At 41.5% G+C, this 26,885-nt stretch overlaps 1 protein-coding gene and 1 long non-coding RNA gene across 3 annotated transcripts in view; one reads left to right on the top strand and one right to left on the bottom strand.

The window, feature by feature from the left end:
* The window catches only part of KBTBD12 (kelch repeat and BTB domain containing 12), a 34,195-nt gene extending 22,486 nt beyond the window's left edge, over positions 1–11,709 (top strand). For both annotated transcript variants that reach the window (XM_068201940.1, XM_068201939.1), the window contains one exon: positions 11,249–11,709. In XM_068201940.1, coding sequence (XP_068058041.1) covers positions 11,249–11,418 — 170 coding nt within the window. In that variant the 3' untranslated portion in view covers positions 11,419–11,709. The remainder of the gene's footprint in view (positions 1–11,248) is intronic.
* LOC137480699 (uncharacterized) lies at positions 8,559–11,311 on the bottom strand. The gene is made up of 2 exons (XR_011003037.1): positions 11,143–11,311; positions 8,559–9,018 (listed from the first exon to the last, which is right to left on the bottom strand). It is a non-coding gene; the product is annotated as an uncharacterized lncRNA (long non-coding RNA).
* Positions 11,710–26,885: the final 15,176 nt, after the last annotated feature.

Raw genomic sequence — 26,885 nt, 5'->3', positions numbered from 1 at the left:
GAAAATGCCAGTTTTGCAGTTACCTGTGCAACCTGAATTCTGACCCCCTACATGTGCATTCTGTACACCAGTAAAGAAGTAATGTGTAGTTGTGCTGTTAGGCAGTTATTAACAAGGCAGCCAAAATAAGAGTCTCACTGTCAAATCAAGTGTAACCACATAGTTCAGGAGTTGAGAGGAACCTGTGCTTTAAACACATGCTTCTTAATGTGACTTTCAAGTTAGTAGGGAAAGGGCTTTCTAAATGGTCAGAACAGCAACAGCTTCTAGCCACCACCATCAAGACAAGGATGGGCAGAGGCCATAAGCTGAGCATGGAGAAGTCACCTGGCTGGCCTCTCTCCCTGGCCACATGTTCTCCACATGCTGGAAAGGGCTCTGGCCTGATGTACTCCTTGGAGTGAGAGAGGTTATTTTACTGCCACATGGGAGCTTGGAGAGGGTGACTTGACTCAGCACTTTCACAATTATAGCTGCTCAGCAGCTTCAAGGTACAGAACAGCATGTGCTCCTGCTGCTTTAGTAGAAGATACTATTATTTTAGAATGTGTTTGTTTGGTTTTGGGCTTCTTGGCATGTCACTTTGGTTTTTGTGAGGGATGCAACCAAAGGAGGATATTCCAATTTAACAAAACATTGTAATTTATTTTCATCCAGTTGGAGTTCTTGGAACAAGCTGGAAGCACAGCTGTAGTCTTTGGGTTTTCTGCCTGCTGAATGATCATTCAAGAATAAACAGAGCAAAGGAAAAAATAAAAAGGAAAATAAGCCAAAATCACTGCTGCAGTTGGAGTCTTAGCCTATAGGGCTGAAACTAACGCCTTCTATAGTATAGATCTGTCCCAATCACCTCAGCCTTCACTTGCCTTTGCATTTGTTTAAACCCAATCTTGATCCTGCAGGAAGTTGACCTAGTAAAGACATCGTTGCATGTTAATTTTTTACTGGTATGTGTCATGCTCTATATGCCTTCCTGCATGTGTATAGACCTAAGCAGATCATTAGAGCCCAGAGGTGCTGTAGCCAAGGCTGAAAAGCAGTTGTTAACTGCTTAAAGGGCCCTAAATTTGGAAGAAAGGAGGAGTACTGCTCACCTACCATCTTTTCTGAGTCCCATGTGACAGATGAGGTTTTGTGATGGCAGGATTCCCATTCCTTATGCATTGCCTGTCACAAGTCCTTGTCTGCCTGAAGGGAAGACAAATGGTGCAGCCCTAACATCATCCCCAGGAGAAAAAGAAGAAAAACTGCAGCTACTCAACAGGGAAGATGGCTTAGCCAGCTGACAGTAACAACAGGAGTCCTCCTAGAAGAAGAGGAGTGAATTCCAAAGTGTGTTCAAGTTCCCTCAGAACTGCAAGGAATATTTTTCAGTGTTGAGATATGTTGGTGAAGCTTGTAAGGCTTCTCCTGCTGAGGCTTGCTCAAGGTAGAAGCTTGTTCAAAGCTGGCCATGGAAGAGGAAAGGGGATTAGTTCAGCTGAAGCTTAGACACTTCTCTGCAGAGCCTACACTGAGACCTTGGTAACCCTAGGCTCCCTGCAGCAGACGGAGAACCACAGACACTTCAGAGGGAGATTCAGATCCTTGGTGCTTTATATCTGCTATGAAGGTGCAGAAATAAATTCAGAATTCAGAGGAGCTCTCCTTCTCTTAAAGCTTCATGTTTAAATCAGGATGTGAGGGATTTAAACTTGCTTTACCTAGGGCAAACACGCCAAGAACTTGGTGTCTGGTTTGATGATGCAAACACCTGAGGGACTTCTGTATTGTTATCACTAGCTGATTAATATTGTGTGTTTTTACAGTCATAAGTACCCAAAAAACCCACTTCCTGTTTTGAATCTGCTTCCTCCTTAGCAAGACTTGCAAAACTGTCTGTTGGCCAGTTGTTTATACAAATTAGCTCATTTTCTAATGAAACTTCTGTGGTAAACAGAAGCCATTAACCTGCTTGTCTCAGCTCCAGCTCATGAAGCCTTGTGTCACAAATGTTGTCATTTTCTAGCACTGTTGTAGCATTCATCAAGATAATCACACATGTTTAATTTTTTTCCATTAGTTTGTAGCTCAGCACAGAGTGAAAACATTGCCCCAGTATGAATACTCAGCAGGGCTCAGTGTGCCAGCCAGATTTCTGCTAAAATACTGCCTCATTTCCAGCTGTAACTGTGGATTTTAAACCAAACCTTTGCAGCCTGACTGTACAGTGTTCTTGTTGTTCATGTTTTATTTTCTTTTCATTGAACAAAAACCTGTCAAGCTGCACAGGCTGACAGCTACTGACATCAGCCTGTGCCCAGCAGAAGCAGCCTCATTAGTGTGGCTCCCTGATGGAGGGGGGAGCAGCTCTTCAGGTATGCAGGATTATGCCCTTATAAAATTCCTGCCAGATCAGGTTCCCTTTCTTTTTGACTGCTTCTGAGTATTATTACACTAGCTTTTCTAGTGAAAGTAATGAAAGAAAAGGTGTGTGCCTGCTTGCTGGGATCATGTCATCTGCTGTCATTGTCACTTGTAGCCTGTATCTGGTGGCTGGGGATTATAGCTTTAGTTTCAGGCCATAGATGTTGGTCCAGCTGGCTTTCTCATAGACTTGAAAGAAAGAAACTGAAATCCAGAGCTGAGCTGTTGTTTTTGGTTTTGGTGTGTTTTTTTTTTTTTATCTCAGACCATCCTGGCTGTGTCAGCAATAGGGTGGCCAGCAGGACCAGGGCAGTGATTGTCCCCCTGTACTGGGCACTGTTGAGGCCACAGCTCAAATCCTGGGTCAGTTTTGGGCTCCTCACTACACAAAGACATTGAGGTGCTGGAGTGTGTCCAGAGGAGGGCAAGGGAGCTGGGGAAGGGGCTGGAGCACAAGTCTCCTTGGCACTAGCAGGGGGTGTTTAGCCTGGAGAAAAGGAGGCTCCGGGGAACCTCATGGATCTGCAACACCTGAAAGGAGATTGTAGCCAGATGTGGGGGTCAGTCTCTTCTCCCAGGTGTAACAAGTGACAGGACAAGAGGAAGAAGCCTCAAGTTGTGCTTGGGAAGGTTTAGATTGGATAGTAAGGAAAATTTCTTCACTAAAAGCACTGTCGAGCACCAGAATGGGCTGCCTAGGTCAGTGGTGGAATCGCCATCCTGGAGGTTTTTAAAAGCCGTGTAGCTGTGGCACTGAGGGACATGAGTTAGTGGTGGCTTGGCAGTGCTGGGCTAATGGTTGGACTTGGTGATCTTAAAGGCCTTTTCCAACCTAAAGGATTCTATGATGTTAATTAAAATGCCACCTTTACTGTGCTACTGTCATCCATGTGACATCAGCTGATGTGCAAAGTCCAGGTACAACCACCTCAGTGCAAATTACGAAATGTTTAATAGAACTGCTCTTAGCAGCACATATCCCCTAAAAGGTCTTATAATTTCATCAGGTAATGGGGCTTGTTGTGGAACTGTCTGTCTCCGAACTGGCAGTTTTGCCATCTCCCTCCTATGTAGCTTAGAGCAGAGGAGGTGAATGTACTGCTTCCCTACCATGTATGTTGAAAATTTCTGTAATGTGTGTAGTTTCATGTGGGACCAGAGCTGCTTAATCCAGTTTTATTTACTCATATCAAGTAGAAATTAATTTTTCACTTGAACAGTGTTACAGCCAGAGGAAGGGAAAAGAGAAGAAATATCTATGAAATGGATGTGAAAGAATCTAAATTATTTTGTGCTTACAACTGTTACCCAGGATAGGTGACAATGATACAGAGTCCTACGACCTGTGTTAATTTTGATTCTTAAAAACAAAACAAAACAAAACAAAAATTTACAATGGATTAATTTTCTAGTCTATTCTTCCTCATTTACATAATCTGTAATCCTTGTGTTGGAATAAAAGCAGCTCTGCTTGCAGCAGTGCAGAACTGTGTAGTAATTACTATATTCCAGCTGAGCTAATGAGTTTTTATCTCCACACTGCCCACTCCTAATAGTGAACTAGCTTAGTAGTTATTTATTTTGACTAATCTCCCATGAAAGTTGTTCCCCTTAGTCTCCTCCATTATGTGATTTAGATGGAGAAACATTCTAGTGCTTGTTTTTTTATTATAGTGGTTATGGAACATTACTGGAATTAAATATAGACATATTAAGGAGTCTGGCACAGTAAATACTGCACTTGTGAAGCTTGGGGGTTGAGAGATTGGAACAAAACCTGGTTCTCCAGCACCTTCCCATGTTCCCAGCTAAATAAAGCAAAGGTTCAAACCCCGGGCTGCTTATCTGCAGCACTGTTTGTTTCCCTCTGTTAAAATGTAGTGTGCGCAGATGAATAATTAAAGTTCTCCTGCCCACAGTTGTTGCCATTAGAATAAATGCTCCCACCAAGGGAAGGGATTCAGGGCCCCTGTATTTCGCTCAGCCCAGGACGCTGCTCAGGGCTGCAGGCACTGCCATGGCTCTGCAGCTCACGAGTCACACCCGCCCCAAAAAATACAGCTTGACCTTTCACCAAATTCTCCCCAGCACCAGCATGAGCTGCTGGCACTGGGAGAGACCTCTGCAGATGCTGCCTGCCCAAGGAGGGCTGCTCATCTACCCTGCTCATTAGCTGGAAATGTGCTGCCATAAATGAGGCCAAATCAGGTCAGGGGAATTGCTGGGCAGCAGCACCTGCTCATTTCACATCTAAATTTGACCTTCTCACTCTCTGGAAGTGGTATTAGCTATTCAGTCCTGCTTCTTATTGAGGCTCATTTATTGTTTATAAAGAGTTAATTAATGATTAATAGCTATTTTAATGCATTTTAATTAATTGCTGAAAAGGTCAATAGGTTAAGAAACATGGCTTGTAGCCATGTATGACATCTACTGTGTTCAAAACAGCCTGTCATGCACAGCCTAAACATGTTTTATTTCTATAAACTGTATAAGAACCTATTGTAAGGCATTTAGAAACAATATATCAGGACAGGCTGAGCCAAATCGTTCTTACTCTGATTTGCTGTTTTTACCCATATGAATTCATATTGCATTGACTTGCTGCCTCTGTAACCTGTGATCCTGCTACCAACCTGCTTGCAAGATTGTGCCTGAAAGAGGCCCTGGCCATGAAGAGCAGGCAAAATCTGGAAAGATTTTAAAAGCTTAAGCAACTCAGTCAATCCTTAGGATAACAGTTGAAGCAACTGAATTAGGAGTTCCCTTCTGTAGACCGGCCCATTCTTTTTATCTATATATATATTTGGTTTTAGTATCTAGTGGTTTGTGAGTGAATGGGTGGATCATGAAACTATGGTTCTGAAGAATTGCACAGCAGATCAGGATGAGAGAGGACCTATCGATGAGAATGAATATCTTACCTTACTCCATGCAGGTGCTGGGAAAACAGCAAGCTGCCACAGTGGTAAATTCAAGCCCCAGTATTCCTCCCAGCTTTGGGTGTGTCTGGTTGGATACACTGCCTTGGTACTTCACCTCATGAAGGCTGGCCAGCATGTTAAAGAGCCAGGCCAAGTTCCCTCTCCTGTGTATTCTCTGCCTGCTCCTGCCCACAGGCAGGATGATGGATGTCCCTGACCTCAGGAGGGTGCTGCCTGTGTCTCACTGGCGAGGCTGGTGGGAGCAGCTCACACACACAAATGGGATGGAAGGCCACAGACTTGATGAACTTATTATTTTTCCTACTGCAAATGAGGAGCCAGGACATCTGGTAGTAATGATCTAAATGCACTTCTATCCCATTGCAACACAAATATGAATTCCCAGGTTACCTACCTCTGCCTCATGTAATTATGAAAGCAGCTATTAGTGGTGAGGAAGATAAGTAGTAAAGACTAGTCCCATATGTTTGAAATCATTCTCTGGTACAGATAATGGCAAAAAAAACCAGGTACAAGCCAGCAGTGGGGCCTGAACTGCTTCAAGGCAGCTCTGGGTGGCTGTTTGGTATCAAGAAATGGGCAAGCAAGTGAAAGAAACACCTGAGTAAATATTTCAAGGACTATTGAATTGGTAAGCACCTTGTGATATTCAGGTACTTTTTTCCATGAGTAGAGCAGACAGCAGTCCAACTGCTACAGGTTTGGTGTCTTTTTTTTTAATGTATTGGTGTCTTTTATTAATTTATTTAGATAAATTGATCTATAACAAAAGAATACAGAGCATATTAGGAAACTTTCAACTGGAAAGGAAAAAATGTATCAACCTGAGAACCAACATCAGGAGGAGCTCAGACAAATGGCCTGTGTGAAGATGTCCGAGGGCACAGAGCTCAAGGACAGATTTGACACTGAGGCTTTTTCCAGCACACAAGGTGGCCCTGCTCTGGATAAAGTTGCTGAGGTGCTGCTGGCCATCTAACAGTGTGTCAGTGTGGCTCTGTCACTGCTAGAAGGCAGGTGAACTTGTCCCCAAACACTTTGGATATCTCTGCCCTGCACTGATGCGGAGGCATCATGACTTGTGACTTAGCACCTGCTCTTGCTGTCTCCACCTCTCTGCTTCCTCATTCCTGTGCTGGAGCAAACCTCCCAGCTGCTGTCAATGGGCTTCTGCAAGAAACAATGAAATATCAACCACATTTCAGCAAACTTGCTAGAGATTCACTCCAGTGAATGGAAAGTCAGAATGAATTTTTTAAGTTCAATCCTCTGGATAATGAGCAGGCTACAGTAGAGTGAATTTATTTATCTTGGCTTACAATATGTAATAGCTGTGTGGTTAGTAGTCTTGGATGAAGTATGGATTTTCTACCTGCTATGCATATTTCTTAATTCTTCTACATCTGCCTCCCTTTAGCCCTCCCAACTCAAAACCTAACAACTGTACCTGAATTTTCAGTTACAAATGAGAAGTAGAAAGAAAGGTCAAAAAAAAGACCAAAAGTGGTAATAAATACTATTGTTTTATGGAAAGTTGTTCCTTCCTTTCCAGTCTCCAAATCAGAATTGAAATGTGGTTAAAAAAAAAAAAAAAAAAAAACAAAAACACAAAGAAACAAAATTCCAACAAACCAAAAAAACCCAAAAACAAAAACCCCAAAAATAAAACGAAAATCCAACAGCAACAAAAAAAAACAGATGAAAAAGCAGATGAAATATTTATGTTGCCTGCAGTCATACTGTGCATCTTTCCAAGAATCATTCATCCTGATTTATGTTCAATCCTGATTCAAATGGCATGAGAAAACTTATGGCATAAAATGAAGTCTGGCCATATTTGGGGAGTGAATCACAAACCGTTCCAAGAAAAAACATAATTGTGTATATGGAGTGGAGGCAATCACTTACTGAAAATTAATACTTTTCTTCTTTTTCTTTCTGCACATCCAAAGAAAAAAATAATATGAAAAATTGTGGGAAAGTGTTTTGTTTGCAGACCAGAATATAATAGTTAGTTTTAATATAAGACTAATTTTGCTTTGACTACTGTATTTGCATATACAAAATACAATTTTAACACTTATCAATTAAACATTTTCAGGTGTAATTTAAGTCTTGTCACTTGGAAGAGATGGTTTTATAGACTCACTGTTAACCTTCAGTCTGCACTTGTACATCAAGAAGGCAAAACTATACCAAAATAGTTCTGACTGTTTTTAACACACCACAGTTTCTGATGATGATTAAGTTACACTGGGATTAATGATCCCTTTGCTGGTTTAGCCTCTTTTTTTCCTCAGTATGAATAAATCACTGTTTTACTGCTAGAAAAGGATCTGCATCAGGGTGACGTTTGTACAATTGGAATAATTCTAATATAAAGTGGTTTAAATCCTGTGCAGAAAATCACAGTGTAAGAAAGTTTTTTTAAAATGTCTCATGGTTAAACAAGAATGTGCAGAAAACCACTGCCTCATTTTGTAGAAATAAAATGAGTGAAACCCTTTCATTAGGTGAGGTGGTTATCTGGTTATGGAGGCAGAATAATGCTGTGAGGACAGAGAGTTGTGTGGGGTGGCTTTTTAAGAAGGTAAGCTCTGCAATACAGCCAGTTTCTTTATGTTGGTGTCACATGATTCTCCTGTGAGCAAAATAGGCTGCTATGATATTGCCTTTTAAAAATTGCACTTGGATAAGGCAGATCAATGAAGAAGAATCAGGAATTATTTGTACCTTCAGGCTGTCTATTGGGATTAAAGCCCAAACCCAGCGTTACAGCCTGGAATCAGAGGTGCTATTCTCTTTGAAAAGCCCCACCTTTCCTGTTGTTCTTACCAAGAAAAATTAAGAGAAAAATAAATTAAAAAATAAGGCATGAGAACTGAAGTTTTTCAACTCATTTCTCTTTTAAATAGAAAAGGTGTAATTTTTTTGAAGTATAACTATTTTGAGCGTTGCTTTGCCTCACATGAACTTTCTCATCTAAAGGGTGCCGTTTAATTTCCTTTAAACAAGATAAGACTAGAGAAATTATTGCTTCCCTTGACTCTTTTTATCTCCCAAGGGTTAGGAGTTAACTAACACTCCTTGTGCTGCAAAGCAGAATTTCTAGTGTGGTACAAAACCAGTCAGAATATCCCACAGAAAAGGGAAACAAGGGACATAAAAGTTGAGAGTCACTCAGGTCAGGAAAAAACACAGCAAGGCTTGTAAGGAAGGGTTGCTGAATCTGCCTTTGATGTTTTAATTATGAATTCTTTTTCTGAAGTGTTGCAATCACTCATAGAATGTCTTGATTCCAGGATTTGATTATTTTTCCTGTGTTTGTCTCATTTTTGTCATCATCCATGCCAAAGAAAATCCAGGCATAAAAATTTATTGCATAAAAGAGATGATTTAATAAAAACCCACAGAGACAGGAGCCTCCTATGTCACAGCTTTAGTCTGTTTGTGTTTCTCTATTTGCCTCAGGAAAACCTCTTCACCCTTACAGGGTCATACAGGAGTTTGCTGGTACTGGCATGTGTTATTTGTTTGCTCTTTTTCAGTCATGTCTTCTCTCTTCACATGTAAATGGCTTTTTTAGCAGTTTGCTGAATGGGTGCAGTCTTCCAATGTATTATTATCCTCCTATAAAGTCCAGGTTCAATAAGCAAACCATCATAACCTGTTTCACAGAAAGGAATGGAACAAAGACTATTCAGATGAGACTGTATCCTGAGATCTTATTCAAAACTGCTGGAGAGCTTGTGGAGGCCTATGAGAGTCACAGAGGTCTGGCTTTGGACCAACAAAAATTATACCACAATAAATTGTGACACAACATGGGGGAAATGAGAACAGGTTGTGGAAGCTGGGGCAGAAAAGCTGTGCTGCCCTCTTTTATCCAGATGAAAGTGGGTGATGGTGAATGGCTGGTGAGTGGATTCCTTAGATAAGCATGACAAAAACATGCAGAAATGTCCACAAAGCTTATGCAACATCCACAGATCTTGTGCATGTTCAGGACCTGCTGAAAACAGAACATACCCACTCAGCAAGGAAGCCACTCCTGGGAGAAGTCTTCTTTCCATCTGACCTCCCCACACCCCAAAGCTCCTCCTTGCAGGGGAGCCTTAGGGGTATTTTAAATCCCACCACACTGTGACATTCACATTCTCTGGACAGAGAGACATAATTCTGCCTCTCAGGGGAAGCACAGAGAGAAGAAGAGAAAACAATCTTTATCTCTGCTCCTTTGTTCTCCCCATGTGGAATGTGGTATGGAGATTGTTTACCTGAAGTGATTGCTGGGCTGGATTCTGGTGAAGGTTGGGTTCAGTGACCAGTGGGATCCAGCTGTGGTTCGGGCTCTCAGCAGAGTCACGAGTTTGAGTTAGTTAGATAGGAAAATAAGAAGTAAGTATGTAGAATAGTATAGTATCTCTTTAAATAGTATATTAATGTAATATAGTATAGTTTTAATAAAGCTGTCCTTCAGCCTTCTGATCTGGACCCAGTCATCACCATTTCTTCCTGCATCCGGAGTCTCCGTATTTTTACTATACCACACTACATCATTATAACATCAACACCAATTTTGCATGGAACCTAAACCATAACAGCACTGTCTTGAGGACCTTAATCCCCCAGAGTTGTTGTGCCCTGGAGAACTATGTGGTCTGTTTCCAACATAAGAAAAAAATCTGTGTCTCTGGGTGCTTTTCTGCTTTCATTCTTTTGCCGTCTTCAATCCTTTAGTGTCAGTTACATGTATGGGCAGTGCCCAAACATGAGGTGCAATTGATAGATGTGAGATAGGGCTGTTGCTGGAGGTTTGTTAGTATAAAAAAAATTCCCATAAGGGATAGCTGAATGGGAATCTCAGTCTTGAGCCTGTAAATTTTATTCTGTCACCAGTCTCTTAAGACTCAGTAGAACAGCATTGAGTAGTCAGTGTACCTTGCTATGATGGTTCTTATCCCAGTACCTGTGAAGTGACTGTTCTTGGAAGTCTGGCTTTTAATACATCTCTCCCAAGGCTCATCTGACAGCAAAGCACATTCATGTCCTTACCTCAAAGTAAGGAAAATTTAGGCTGAAGTTACTTGCTGTGAGAAAGCAACTTTAAAGTGAAAAGAAAAAGTGAGTAGAAATGAAAGATGGTTTTATTTTTAGGAAAGATTGGCTTTGAGTAATAATTGTTGCAGAGCTCAGGACTGTTGATAGCAAAAGAAGGGTTTGTGGCCTTGTAGAAATTTTAATATAGCACTGCTGGTTCTCTGCTTCATAGTGATTCTTTCATGTTTTGTTTGTCTTTGTAAAAAGCTTCTTGTCTGGAGATTGGCTGTGATGTAATGGCATTCTTCTAACCCGCCTGTCCATGACAAATTCCTCAGCATTTCACAACATCTAAAGTACATCTAGAGCCTTGGGGGCTTTTTCTGTCTTTATTTCTCCCTAAATCACAGGATGTCCAGACCGTGCACCCAAGAAAAGCCATAGTATTGGAGTGCTTCCTGTAGCCTGAGAATTGTATCTTGGTCAGGGCAAAGAAAAGAACACACTGCATGCAGGCATGCTTGTGAACAAGAGGCAGAGAGGCAGTACTCTGTCTCTAAAAGATGAGCAACTGACAACTGATTGCAGGATAAAATGCCACCTGCATACTTCTACAAAGATGGAGCACTTGATGCTTTTGTCTCTGCAGCTGCACCTGGCACCCAGAGTGTGAGGACTGAATGCACTGGAGATTTCCATCTGCACTATTTAATTTGCTGTATGTTGACAGCGTTAGTACCACAGAAATTACCTTTTTATTTCCCCTTTCAGAAGGTTCATAATAACAAGTGCCCAAACCTCTTTGATCCTGTTTGACTTGCCCCCTGATGCCTGCTGCTGTTGCCTTTGTTTTTCAGCTCGTCATGAAGTGATCACCAAAGAGATCCTGGAGCTGGACACGTGGGAGAACCAGTGGAATGTGGTGGCCACCAATGTCCTCATGCACGACAGTTACGATGTGTGCCTTGTTGCTCGGCTGAACCCACGGGATCTTATCCCTCCTCCTCCAGATTTACTGGATCAATAGAAGTTCAATGACTCTCAGTGCTTCCAGATTGTGCAGAGACTGAAGAATTTGGGGAGACAAATGCTGCATTGGCTCTGGATCACAGTTGAGTCCCACCGAGAGGAAAGGGCAACACGTGCTTAAGAACATAATTGCCTTTGAGCTGTGCTTCTCTGATGATGCTTAATTTGATAGTACTGGTGCTCTGGACTTCTGTGCTTGAAAGCCAAGGTTTTCCAGCCTTTGTGTGTGGCTCTACATCTTCAATCTGGCTGTGCAAGCTCCAGTGCTGGATGAAGCCTGGGCTGCTGGGACTCTTTGCCCCACAGGCAGCCCAGGGCTCAGCTCACAGCAGACGCATGACAGAAAGCTCTAGCCAGGGAAATCCCTCCTTTGCTGTTCATCCCACTTGGCTCTACTAAGCTACCCAGGAAGCTAAGAAATAGAGTAAGTCAGCTGGTGAAAAACAAGTGCCAGACCGTAATTGACTGATGCAAAGGTAAAACATAGAAAAGGCTTTGTTTGAAACAAAATCCCATTAGCCAAGGTCCATTAGCCAAGAACACCAGCTCCTGCAAACACTACCTAAAGCACAGACATAGCAGTCAAGACATCCTGTCTTTGCTAATAGACCTGAAGCTATCCAGATTAGAAAACTAATCCTTTGGCAGCAAATCACAAATGAGTCTTTCAGTAGGGTTGGTAGGCAGTCTCTACCAAAGACAAGGAGAATCTTAAATTTTCATATAAATCCTGGTTATTGCAAAGTCTAGTATGACCAGGATCTTAGAGCTCAGTTAGGAAACTTTCCTTGAGAGATGAGTAAGGGTTTGCAAACTAAAAAGTTATAAATGAGACCAGTATTATCTGCATATCAACATTGCAGCTACAGGGAAAGGAGAGATGTGCTAAACAATAAATGTTTATATAATAGCTTTAATGGAGGCTAATAAGGCTAATTCTCTACCAACAGAATTGGCTATAATCACAGGGAAGAGGAACAATTCAAACAGTGCTTCTGAAGGCAGTGTTAGCCTTTGTAGGGCTTGAAGACTGTAGGTTAGAGTGAAAATTGCTATCCCATTTCAATTACCAATAACTATTCATCAGTTCTCTGGTGGCTGCCTTGCAGTGTATCAGTCACTGCCTGGGAGTGCAGACGAGAACTGGAAATCTCGTTGTGCTCTTGAGCCACAGCTGTAAATGGCAGCATGCTGCAATGCAGACTGCATGACAGAGGCAAACATAAGACTAAACTATGATATTGTATGAGAATAATCATTGCCAGCAAGAAGTGACTTTTGATAACTACAAAAGCAGTAACAGAAGTGGAACTAAAAAAAAGGCAAAGAAATGAGGGAATCCATCAGGTAGTTTACTCATAGTTACTTCCAGGATTTGTATTTTAGAGCATCTCAATTTTCTCTTTTAATCATGTTTTAGGCTGCAAAAATGCCAGCTTTTTTTTGTTGCTTTTTTGACTGCAGTGCTCTCCTTATGGCGGAGACACATGGAGAGGGTGATCCAAAAGCCCTTGCTCAATTTCAACTTTAGTTATTCATTAATTATTCTATAAATATACAGTGGGAATATTAAGGTGTCATGTAAAAACTGTTAGAAAGAAGATCGCTAATTTTTCCTGATAACTCTTGTAGGACACTGAGGGATGCTCAGACAAGAAGGGATTGGAGGGGAAGAAATTAAGGAAAACACATAGAAAAGGAGTAAATCCATGAGCCTTACAGCTAATTGCTTGTCTCCCTTTACATTTCCCAAGCAGAATGTGTGTCACAGCCTAAACATGTACTCTTGTGTTTGCATAATTTCTGTATTATTCATCCATCCTTTTTTTTCTTTCCATTGGTCATATAGGTTGTCATCTGCCTAGAACAGAGTTGTGACAACCATGAACTTCAGCAATACAAATCAGTGACCAGTTCCTAAAATCTCAACCCCTCTGGTCATCAAGTGCAGTTGTAGGTGTAAGATCAAGGAGGCAAACTCTGCTTTAATAAGTTTTTTAACAAAATCAGTAGAAAGTTCTTCTAATCAATAACCATTCAATACTAGAAACTCTTTGTTTCTTGTAACTGTGGAATAAAGGTAATTTTGTTTTAATTTTTCTACAAGGCTCTTAAGGCAGCTGGAAGCAATGCTCTTGAGCATCCATTAGGGGTTCCCTTGTGAAACTCTGCATTCTGCAACTGTACCTACTACTTTTTCTTTTTTCATCTTTTTTGTTTGGTATTTTAGATTTTGGGTTTTGTTGGTTTTTTTTTTCTTTAAGGAAGATTGTTTTAAAGGGATTTTTTTGATCTTTGGTCTCTGCTCTGTGGTCTATTCCTTACAGTTCTTGTGGTTTAAAGCTTGGGCTAACCTACTGGATTTTACTCCCTGAAAGACAGTCTATTGGGAATATTTCAAGGGAAGAAGGGAGATATTTGCAACCTTTCATTAGTGATATTTCACCATGTATGTGAAACTCAGCTGGCACTCTTCAATTAAACTTTTACTTCAGTATTGAGCTGGCTGTTTCTTTCTCACTTTATAAGTTTTGCTTTTAAGACTGATATTTAATGAGCTGGATGGAAGGAAAGTATATACTCTGAGAAGGTCTGTCTTGAAAAATGAGGAATGTCTTATATTTTATATATTGGCCTTGCAATCAGTAAGCTTGAGCTGCACTGAGCAGTTAACAGGGCTTTTTTCATGCAGCAGGGCCAAGTGACCTTCCCTCATATGCATTGAGCATCACCCTTCCTGCTGCCCACGGGGTCTGACTGCCAGGGGGGACTCCCATGTGTCTGTCTCTGTTTCTGCTCTAGTCAGAATGTCTAGCACTATTTATCAAGCAGGGGAATGTGGTTTTTTTTCTGGATTAAATATCTAGAATGGGGACACTAACTACTTAATTTTATGTGGGCCCTATGCAGTTCCTGGGTTGCCCTTGGGATGACTAAAATTTCCAAACCAGTATTTGAAAGTGCAGTTTGTCTGAGGAAGGCAGAAGCAGAAAGCATGCTTGTTGAGAGGTATAGATCTCAGCCAACATCCCTCTGAGAGTATAAGAATCTGCAGCTCTGCTCTGTCCATGGGTAATCTCACATTGCTGTGAAAGTCCTTAACAGTTTAAATTTCTTCTATGACAAAACCTGATAAAAAAGAAAAAAAAAAAAAAAGTGGGCATAATATTTTACTGCAGCCCCTTTCCATCTGAGCAGCAGTTAGCTTAGTGTTTTATCAAGGCTGAATTTACATCATCCATAACTCTAAAACTAAAATCCAAGCAGCACTGGAAGCTACCAGCTGTTTAAATGGGTGGGGGGTTTAGGAAGCAAAAGCATATACCACAGTTTCACTTGAAGTGCTGAAGGACTTCACCAGTTCCCATACATGAAGAAAAATGTTGGAATGGTAGCTGGTCGCGTGGCACATAGGGAATAAAGCAAAAAACCAAAATGCTACAAAAAGCTAATTGAAGCTCTCAATTTTTGACCCCAGCTAATGTTTTATTTTGAAATTGTCCATAGATAACTGACTTCATAAAGATTCCTGCAGATTTCTCATGTTTGTTTTCATACATGTGGTCAAACAGGAAACCATCAGGCATCTGACTACTCACCCCCACACTGCACTGCTGGGGTTGTTTGCCTGGGTCTCAGTCCCTGCCCACAACAGGCAGACTCACACACTCACATTTTGCATGTGTGCAATATTGAAATTTATGGGGCAGTGCCTGTATTGTGTTCCAGCAGACACACATTGCCACTCAGAAAGCCTTGATTAGCCAAAAGAAAATTGCCTTGGTGTACACAGAGCTGTCAGCTCTTCTACCAGCACTCCCAAATATGCTCCAGGTAAGAGGCTGAGGGAGCATCTATACAAGAGGGTGACAACAGAGACAGAAAGTGCTCCCAGTGTTACAACATGTGCTGGAGCCAAGGTGGGATGAATGAGCCTTGCCATCTCTTCCTAGGTACTGTTCAGAAGTAAAAGAATTTGGCCCTGGATCCTGATCCTGGATTTGTTTCCTCTACTTGAGATGTGTACTGAGATGCATGATCATGTGTCAATCAGTAAAAAAATTTAAAAAGCTAGAATATATATTTTTAAATGTTAAGATATATTCATAAAGATCTATGTTGCTTTTCTGCTGATTTGGAAGATAATGACATTCTTTTAATAGGCTGTTTACCTAGTGATTGCTGTCTTAGCCACGGGGGTGGTCCCTATCACTGGCTGCTCTCTTAATGGATTTATGTAGCTCCTCTGAAAATAAGTTTCATGAATCACAATGCTTTGAATCACCTGGTCAGAAATTCAGTTCTCATTTGCAAATGTCTGTAGCTCTCCCTACAGCTTTTCAAGGGAACTCTAGCTCCAGCTTCAAAGAAAAGCTATTTCACCCCAGTTGTGCTCAGCTGGAACTCGTACATTTGCAATTTACTATCATTTGACGTGTAGAGGTTGAAAGCAAAGAAAATATTTGGAAATGGCAAAAATATACATAGAAAGCAGGCAGAAATACACTTTCCTTCTCTCTCAGTGAATGTCTCAGTGTGTACTGCTCTGCCTGGTGTTTCCTCGAGTGATTCACTCATCACCCCTGGCTGCACCCATGGCACAAGCCAGGCTGGGGCTGTGTTTGCATTGCTGGAGCAGAGGGATCCAGCACAGTGTGGAGCTGTGGCTCCTGACAGGAGGAATTACCCTCCTAAGGGATTACCTTCAAACCTTATCTTTCAGTGCTCCACAATATCCTATGTATTCTATATACATATGTATAACATTATTTTTAGAAGTTCTTTACTGACAGCAGTAAGATTCTTTTTATAAAACATACCTGGCAACTCCATCTTCTGCTTAATTCATCAAAGCACTTAAAAAAAAAGTGTTGGTCTTTAAATAATTGGAACTATTCTGGGCTTCAAGTCAAAAAGATCCTTAAATTCCTTGATGAGCTAAGAACAAATGGGGAAATCTTTTAGTACTCCCCTATGTCTTCTTCCTTCTCCAATGTTTTGCTGGCTGTAGCATTCTCCTCAGAAGTTTTCTCAAAGTTTTCTCTTCAGAGTTTTCTCAAAAGCTTTATGCAAGTCTCTTCTGTTTCTCTTCCCCTAATCCCATTTCTTCCTCAGCCCACTTATCCGACCAGACCTTAAACTCCTTTGTTTCTCCTTCACTCCCCCAGAAGTTGGGAACAGCCACTCTAGGTGTTCACCAGCTCCAGACCTTACAGAAGCCTATTGCTCCAGCATCAAATCAGCTTTGAAGGACAAAAGGAAGATCACACCAGCTCCCTGGATTAGTGGACACTCATTTTTGGACAGGTTCTAGCCCCAGCCCAAATCCTGCTGTTCATTCTCATACCAGATGAAACCTGCCTGCTCTGAAATGTCACAGATGCTGTGGCCACGGCCAGCGTTGGCAGGTGACCTGCATTCCACACAGCCCTGCCCTGCCTCGCTGCGTGGTGCTGCTGAGTTTGACGTTAAATGCCTCACACACTGTGCGTGCCATGGCTGTAATGACTGCAGGCACAAGCCATTATCATTATCTCTGATTCCTGAACACTGGTTGCTGCAAAAACTGCCTGAAGCACAGAGGGAGGCATCTTCATTATTGCTTTATAGCTCATGCCTTAAAGCCAGATTTCCTCCTGCGTTTTCAGCCAGGCCAGGTTTCACTAAAGAACTGGGTCTCTAATTTATCAGGTTTTGATATTGGTATTTTTTCTCCACTTTGTCCTTTTCTAGTCATTCTTTATAATAATACAAGCGATTTCACCAGCTTTTCTGTGGAGCGCATTGTGCAAATCAGCCTCCCAAGGCCGCTGGCTTTTCATTATCAGGGTCCAAGTACAGCCACTAAAGTGCCAGTCAGCTGCACTACTTTATTTTCCCATTCAGCAGCTTCATAGTAGAAGAAATGTATTTCATCTATACATGCAGTAATGTGAGAGGAAACCACTTCCCACATACACAAATTCCTGACTCATTCCTTTCAAATGTGGCTGAAACAACTACTGAATCCAAACATAAAAAGCCATAATACCCATTAAATAGGCTTTTGCAGGCTTCCCAGTATGAGGAGGAGGATCACAGGGAGATGTCTTGTAACTGGAGCACTGATCAGAAGTTTGAACCTCTGGGTGTGTTTTCAGTTCAATTACTCCATTTGCTAGTCTTGGGCATCTGGACTCTCTGCCCAGGTTCACCCATGTGAAACAATAATAATAACACATCCCTAAGCATTTTGTGGGGCTGCCTTGTGTGTTTAGAGGGAGGGGCTCACATCTCTCTGTAAGGTTATATTGAGATCCACATAGCAGAAAGTGTTATACAGTGGTAAAATAATAGAACTGTTGCACTGCTCTCACATCCTTGATTTTTGGTAACATATTTGTCCCCAGCATTCAGAAACTGAGCTTTTCTGGGAAAGGAGAGATTGGGTGTTTGCAGCCAACAAGGGCATTTTGTTTACTCCTTCATAGAGAAGCAACACCACACATCTAATTGTTGATGTGTTAAGTAGAAGAAGGAATGCTTATTACAGGGCTTATTACATGCACCTTCATAGCCAGTCTCACTTGTACACAGGCAGAACTAATCTTAGCAAATTGAGAGGTCACTAACTGAGGCTAAATTTGAACAGTAGTAATTAGAAGGATGAATGAACTGTATTTTTCTCAAAGCAGATCTGATTTAATAAAATACACCACTTAGACACAGTTGCAGTGAAGCAAAAAAAAAGAGAAGGTGCTTTGCAGAACTGTAGTAGATTTACTGGGTAACTGAGACCTGAATTTAGATGATCTACTACATGCTTTATAGGAAAGATTCAGTTCTCAGGGGAGCTCTGTAACAGATCTGTGACGAATTTAACTAGCCACTAAAAGGCCCTGCTGCATCCAAGGAATCACCTACAGAGTATGCATTAAAGGGTTTTACAATAATGTGGCATCTACTTGCTTAGCTACTGAATGAAATAAAACTAAGTAAAACTTAAGGGGTTCTTAATTTGCTTATTCCTTGAGCATCCTTCAGTAATGACACGTTTTAAGGTTTTGTTGCCCACTTAACTACTTGAATAGTCCACAGATACCCTATGAAGTGTATAGGGAAAGGTAAGATAAAAAAGTAAGAAGAAAAGTGACTTTTAAAGGTGTCTGGTTGCATCTCCCTTCTGTCAGAAGGAACACACCTCCATTCAGGCAAAGCTATGGCTATCTTGCTGCTGTGAGATGGGATTTTAAACTGAATAGATGTCTCCAAGCCAGATGTAATGATTAGCAGTGAAGATTCAATAGTGCAGGTGCCAGCTGTTGGAGTAATGCAGTGTGATCTCTAGCTGGCTTGGGCAGCCCATGCTGAAGCCCAAGCTGTTAAATGCTCGCTGCTCTCACTAATTATCAGGCTCAGCTGAATCTAACTAAGGTATTCACTCGTGCTGCAGTCAGAACTCCTAAATGAGTATAAAAAGGATTAAATCTGTAGTTCATCTGCAGGATTTGAAAAAGTGTTTTGCAGTCAGATCATTTTGTAGCCCATATTGCCATGAAGCTACAAATTGCTTACACCAGCACAGCACAGAGAGAGGCACTGAGAACAAATGCTCACTGAGGGGTGTGTGGCACAGCAGCTGCTTGTGCCAGCACTGCCACTTGAAAATTCACTTATCAAAGAGTGCCTTGATGCACCAGCATTCACCTCAGCTCTGGAGCCAGCCCACTGTAAAGCCAGCTCTTTGGAGTGCTTGGAGGGGACAAACAGTCAAAGGCTACACAAAGACTGAAATTGCTCCAAAGCCTTGTCATAGCTGGTGCATTAATAGCTTACTGCTTGATGGCTTCTTGGGCTTTCACACAAAGATGCCAAATAGCAGATGAACAAAACCACAGGAACAGGAAATTTACCCTCTTTCCAGTATTCACAGATGATAAAACCTTCCTGACAGTTATTGTTCTGTGTTTTTCAGAAGGGATGAGGAATCCACTGCTACCCAGCACTGCAGCATAAAGCAGCCATCTGATGCCCAAAATCACAGCTCTCTTGCCAGGAAATTTGCCATACTAATGCTGCTGCCCTAAGCAGCTCAGTCTTTAATCTGATTTCTTTGTTTCTTATTTCAGGCAAGCTGCTGTAACAGCAATGTTCACTAAAAGCTGCTAAGCCTCTTGGCATGTCTGTAAAACTCAGGCGTGTTAGCAATTCTCTCGCTCTGCCTAGCTGGCCAGCGTCCTGCCCGCTTGCATTTAAGGAGGACTTTAATGTGTTTGTACTACTCTGATATTGCACAGATCAGGGTGTAGTTACTCTTTTATTTCCCTGGCTGAGCTAAGTAAATATTGATAAAGATTTATATGGCCTACTTTCACAAGGAAAGTAAATCTTTGTAAGTAAAAATTCAAAGTGAAGCTATAACTTGCTTTTTTTGGAGCCATGTGTTCACTGTGTATTTAATCATATTTCTGTTGTTATTGGATTTACTGGATGCATTTTATAAAGTGCATTAGGAGATCCACAGGGATATCTACTTAGAAGATGTGACCCAGCAGGATTTTTGGCCAATGATGGAAATAGGAGCCAGATCAAACCAAGCCTGTTAAATGTTAGCATTTTAAAAAGCCTTCTCTGAGACTGAAAGATAAATAGTAATCAAAAGTAAATAAAAAGAAGTTATATATTGTAATTTATATCTAGTTTGGATTTAAACTGCAATTTTTACAAAGAAAGAGATATCAAGAAAACATTTTGTATGCCCAACCTGAATCCAAACCTGAAATTATCCATCTGCTGAAAGTCACCATTGTTCCATTGAAAAATATGGGTGGATAAATTCTAAAGGGACCAACTATTAGGATCAACATAAAACTCACTGTTGAACCACCCATAAAGATCATCTGCTCAATTTAAACCATAATGTTTTTTTTTTTTTGAGGGATCTCAAATCTATACCAAATTCCTTGTCAGTGAATCAGCTGAGACAAAACTGGAGTCAGAGAACACTGGAAATATAGCTGCCTGGGGACAGCCCACAGGCTGACTGCAGAAGTGCTGGTCACTGGGTTAATGACACATTGAAACCCTTTTGTAGTATGGGGAAAAAAAATCCATTAAAAAAACCTACAGAGACATCTAGCTCTATGACCTAACAGCTGCAGTTGTCTGCCATACAGTGGATTATTATGGAGATAAGCAAGCATGACAAAAATGTTACAATAATGGAGAGACTTTAAAAATGGGAGACTGGAAATACAATGCTGTTTTACTTGCAAAGTCTTTCTCATGCAAGTGTCCCTGGGAGATTTTTATAATAAAGTTTGAACGAAATACAATAAAAATCAAATCAAAGCCCATTCACTACCTACCAAACAGAACAGCTTATGTTTCAGCTTTGGTTTTAAAGCCAGGAAGACAATTTACTTGATGAATTTCTGCTGCTGCTCAGAATTCCAGAATAAAGAAAAAGACAGTTGCTCAAAAGGTAGTTTACAAAGAGTATGGATTTAAAAGCTGATGTTGTCAAGAGATCAAAATTGAAAGAATCACAGAATTATTCAGCAAGAGCTCCAAATATCCATAAAATAAACAGAAATCAGTTCTATTCCAGGATCAAAAGCAGAATTTTACATGTACAGCATTTTCTTTTCAAGTATGCACATGATAATTACTGCATGCAGAAATGTCAGTGTATTACAGGTTGAATTTGCATGAAAAAGCCATGCAGCTACAGGCAGAGCTCAGCCTCAATCTGTGTTCACCCCACCAGTACAGCTTTGTGTGCAAGAGGGGAATGTAACTCCACAGCCCTCTGTGCATGAGGTTATTCAAATTCAGTATCCACACATTGATTTGAAAAACAACAGCAGATGCAGAAGTCCAGCGTTCACGTTGTTATTTGACCACTGTCAGAACTTTCCAGCTGGACTAGAGGGATCCAGTGTCAGGTAAGATTTGCTGACTTGAAAACCAAACGCCTCCTCTCTTGGTACGTTTCCATTCCCAAAGACAGGTCCAGTATGGTTGCAGCACAAAAGGTATTTTTGCTAATGCTTCATAAAATTCTAGATGAAATTAAGACTCCATCCCAAAAGCTATCTCTGCAAAGGTGTGAAGGCTCTCAGGTTAATGTGGTGATTTCCAGCCCTGGCCAATTTCCACATGAGGAATGCTACAATCAAGCTAGCAGTGATTTTTATGTAAATTAGTCCATTATCAGAGCTATATGTATCTGGTTACTAGTCTATAGACCCTTAAAGGAAATTGGCATCAGTATTTGCAAGACAAGCACTTTTTTCCTTAATCTTCCAAACACTGTTGTTTGCTGGGTTTTTTTGGTTTTTTTAAACAATGGTTCCAGGTCAATAGTTTGATGACTGAAAAAGAGATCATATAATAAAAGCTAGTTATTAATCCCTAGAAATATGAAAACATTTGGTTTAGTTAGCTCTATTATAATTTTTTACAGAATCTAGTTAGATAAGCCACAGAAAAATAAGTAGGGCATGAAAAATAACCAATCTATTGGGGAGAGGAGGGGTTTAACATTAAAAAAAAACATGCTGAAGGCTTCTAAAACCTTGAAGAAGCTGGAAGAGAACACATGGGAAGCATTTAGATGGTACAGAGAGTTTAACCTCGTATTAGCTGTAGGCCTTTCAGTCTTGCTGAAATACTCTCCTGTTGGTTCACCATGAGCAGGGACAATTTGCAGGCTGTCAGCTGAGAACCAGCCATTATCAATCTAGTCTGGAGTTCTGTGGCCAGCAGTCACCAACACTGCATCCCTCAGAGAAGGGTGTAAAACCATTTCATTCTTCTTGCATATATTTCAACTGCCTATATTGCATGAGCTGGTGGTGGTAAGTATCTGTCTGACCTTGTTGGCTGATCTGCATAATTTTACCATAATTTGTCATAATTTGTCCCCTTCATGTCATGGTTTAGCAAACAGAAGGTAGCATTATTACACAGCTTTTTCTGAATCAATAGTGCTGCTCTCATTGCAAAACTACACATTACCTTTTGTTTCTACTTGAAATATTGAGGTTTCATGTGAAGATGCAGGATGCAACAGTACTCCTATTGCAGTTTTGTTGTTGTTCTTTGACAAGATCAGGGCTTAGCCACTGACTCTTTGTGCTACACAAAGTGTGTGTTACGTAGAAGGTCTCTTTTATCAGAACCAGAAATCAGGATCCTCATTATTGAAAAAGCACTGCTGTAATGCTGCCAGCTGGGAGCATGGCTCGTTAAAGGTACCGTGTTATACAGTATTTGAGATACCTTATTAAGCATTGCCATAAACACATGGAATAAAATTATATTCTAGGAGCACCTGGGTGAACAAACTTGAGAAATAGGGGTGTGAGTCATAACAGAGTTCAGGACCCATAAGCAATAGCAAGATATTCAGTTAACCTCTCATGTCCTGATAATGATATTGGAAATGCTTTAGTGCACTGCAGTTTTGGTCTTGTGTCTGGCAGACTTCTTTTGATGTATTCTATTTAATCAATGGTTTGGATATCTCGTTTTAGATATTGAAATTGGATTTTTTTTTTTCCAAATGGGCACAGGTATGAAACAACTAAGTGCAGGGCCCAGCACTTCACAATCATAGAACCTTATGCAATTGGTCTTGGACCATCAGTCCAGCCTGCCCAGACCCCTCTGTAGTGTCTTCTCTGGCAGATCAACATTCCCACCAAACTTGGAGTCTTCTGCAACTTCCTGAGGGCGCCCTCCACCCCCTGGACCAGATGATTTCTTTGATGAAGATATTTAACAGAACTGGCCCCAGTGTGGAGCCCTGGGGAACACCACCTGTAACTTGGCAGCTGCTTGGGGCTCCTCAAACTGGGAGATTGTCTCTTGATTACAGACTACAAGGGAGATTCTAGCTCTGTGGAATCAATGGAGTCTGGCTGTTGGCTTAAAGGAGCTAGCAGCTAAGTCTCTTTTAGGTCAGTAGCAAACAATTTACTTTAGGAATGTTGTCTCCTCAGGGTTTCCTGAAGGTCATCCTTATGTCTGTGCTCCGTTGTCATTCAGATCATGAGCTTTCACTTAGTGACCTTGTTTCACACATGCTACCACCTCTACAGCCCATCTACTTGCATAAATAAATCTTTAGGGACATCTAACAAGCACCTGTCAAACAGCCTGAGAGACAGCATGGGGGTGGCAGGCAAAGGGGATGTCAAGTATGTCACAGTTGTGGTTGGTCCCTGGAACACTGTCAGAGCACTGGAGATGCAGCTGCTCCATCTGAGCAGGATCTCAGGGAGCTCCCCACGTGATGATCTTTAAGGGGATTCACAGTACAGCTGTACTCTGCAGAGGGGTCACAGTGACCTCCTGAACCACCATGTGGGGCCCAGGGATCTGCCTGCAGGAAGCTCCGTGCAGGACTGTGGACTGGATTGTATTACACTTAACACAAGGACTTCTGGTCCTGAAAGTGGCCCTTGGGCACTGATGTACTGTAACACTTAAACAATGACAGTAATAAAACTTGCCTACACAGTTGTGTGCATTTCATGCAAGCTGAGAAGGCACCATAAATAAAGCAGTTCTTCCACCTTGTGGTTACACATACAACTACTGGCAGAGAACTGAATACAAACACTGCAGCTAAACAGAGCCAGGCCATGCAGGCGGCTGCTGTCCAGGACTCCTCTTGTAGACTGATGCTACAAATACGAGCTAGCCTTGTTTTGCAAGGTCAACATCCCTGTGTGCGTGTGTGCACTCCCACACGTGTGTACAAACAACAGCTTTGCAATGCCCTCTGGCCATCCCAGCCTACAGGTGCTCTGAGACCAGGATCCCCACAGCTGGAAGGATGCCTTCATCCTCCCTGCTAAGGAAAGGTCTTCACTCAGCACAACAGGCAATCCTTGACACACTGATAAAATGTGCTGGTGTGGGAACAGGGCGTGAGCAAGTCACAGTTGTGAAAAATGTGATTTCTTCAAGGAGAGGTTGTAGCTGGTTTCTGCAAGCAATGAGTAGAATGAAAAAGAACCATTTAAAGGCAGACACAAATTCATCTGTGCTGGTCTCCCCATTTCTACTCTCTGCCCCCATTTTCTGCTTTTTACCTCTGGCTATTGAAGCAATCATCTTTGCTGTTTGCATCACGGTACAATTCAGCACAATTAAGTCCAGCACCTGTAGTCAGCTGCAAATCAGCAAAGCTTGATTTGCAAAGCAGTCAGCAAATGTCAGCTTTGCACTAATGCAATAGAGGTATATTGAGATACATAATTTTGCAGTAAAGGCTGAAGATTTACACTGTGTGACACTGGCTAACAAACTTCAGTGCTAGTAAGTGAATACTAATGTTTTTAATGGTCCTAAATTACATTATTTCTGAAGCAGGATTAGCTTGGTTATAGAGGGGAGACTGATTTGGTTTGAAGAAGAATAGCAAAACATGAACAAGCTGTTTTAAGTCTACATCTGCTTCTCAGATGTTGCTGTTCTCTAAAGAGCAGTTTATTAATTACATGCTATCCTCCTCCCCTTCATCATCATCATCATTCCAGTTGTACCAGCTGGCACCACTCCACACTGAGTCTTCTTGCAGTAGTAGGTGCTTCCAAAACAGTGTAAAAATCAGCCCTAGTGTATAAAATTCCATTTTTGTCAGACTGTCTCCAATTGGCTGCCAAAATAGTTCCCCAGGATAAACTGTCAAGGTCAGGGAGTCATACCAGGCCAAAATTTGACTCAGTGTCTCACATGGCTTTGCTGTAATAGTGCCCCAAGAACTGTATCTTCAGTTTCTTTTGCTTTTAACCCCCTGTGTTCTCAGCGGCGTGTCCATACCTTCAGTGGTCACTGCAGGTGCCAATATCCAAACTTGACCACTGATTGGTTTGACCCAACTTCCTGAAAAAATTCACTTCCATGTCAAACCACGACACTTCTGCAGAGTGACACTTGATTATACAAAGGAACTGAACTTGTCTCCTCTCCATGTATTTTTTTACTGCAGTTGGCAAAGCAGTTTCTTTTTTATACTGTAAGATCCAAGGATAGCTTGCTTTCAGCAACCATTTGTTCTGCCTAGAACTGAACTTCAATGGCAAATTTCACTTGAAGGACTGTACCCTCTTCACCCAAATTGGTAAGTTGTTTAGGCCCAGGATGGACAAAATACAGAGGTAGGCAAAATCTAATGAGTTTTCATCCTCCCTAAGTGGACAATTCTGTGTAATTATATGGTTTTTTTTACAGTAAAGAACCAAACTATCTTACTGTCTAAAATTATTTTTAAAAAATAAAAACAGGAACACAAGAAGTCTGACAGGTGATATATGCATGCAAATAACAGCCTCTTAAATATTTTTGTCTATTCTTATGGCACAGACAAAGTTTACTAGCACCAAAAGCATGTGTGCCTGTGCAAATTCTGGCATCTCACTGCATGCTTCTACCATCAATCCCCTGATCACTGCTGAGCTCCCCTATCCAGACCTCCACAGAACCACTGCTGGTTCTCCCTTTTCCACTTACCAGCTCTGATAAACCAGCACAGTGTCCACATTACCAAGTCAAAACAATCTTATCAAACCAACGCTGCAAGGCAGCATGTCAGCTGGAAAGCAGTTGCTTTCTCTCTAATTAGAAATGGGTGGATTGAAACAAGTTTCAATAAACTGGATGTTTTGAAATGAGCAACCCTGGACAAGAACTAAAACATTCTCACAGCCATTGGCAATGTCTTCAATAACTCCCAGATGAGATGCATGATTTCAGAAGCCTGGAGAAGGGCAAATGTACAGTCCATCAATTAAAAAAAAACAGTAAAAGAAAAAAAAATTACACGGGAATTAGGGCTGCTCTTTTAAATCTCTGAAAAGTAGAGATTAAATAATCAAATAAAGCACACCTAAGTGCTCAGAAATTACCAGGGAGATTTTGTGGAAGCAATAACACATTTTATAGAGTGTATACACGGACTTTAACTGCTTTGCATTAGCACCTCTATTTGCTTTAATCTTTCCCTTGACTTCTGTTTACCTTCCCTTTCAGACCGCTGATATCTGCTCTGCAGAGACCTGGAAACACGGAACACTGAGTGCTGCTGGGCAAGAAACGCTCAGCCCCGGGCAGCTCGGGGGACAGTGCCGTGTGATGTCCCGTCACTTCCTTGACACGCAGCCCAAAGCTTCACACTGTCACCAGCGTTTGACATTTATTACTAAAGCCCAGCTGGGCCTGGGTGTGTTACACACGGCCTCGGGCAGGCAGGGACTGTGGGACCCCGACACCTGCAGCTGTCTGATCGGACACCCAAAATACAGGCTGAAGTTGTCACCCGAGTTCCCTCTGTGATAGAGATAAATACCTCTGGAGGATGATTCAACTCATCAGAAAACTTGTGTGAGATAAGCACAGTCATTTCTCCAGAGATGTAAGGTAAGCAGAGAACTTCACAGAACCACGGAATAATGAGGTTGAAGAGGCCTCTAA

This window comes from Anomalospiza imberbis, chromosome 11 (genome assembly GCF_031753505.1).
Source record: "Anomalospiza imberbis isolate Cuckoo-Finch-1a 21T00152 chromosome 11, ASM3175350v1, whole genome shotgun sequence".
NCBI lineage: Eukaryota > Metazoa > Chordata > Aves > Passeriformes > Viduidae > Anomalospiza > Anomalospiza imberbis.
The sequence above is the reverse complement of the archived record's forward strand: the minus strand, read 5'-3'. Positions and strand labels throughout refer to the sequence as shown.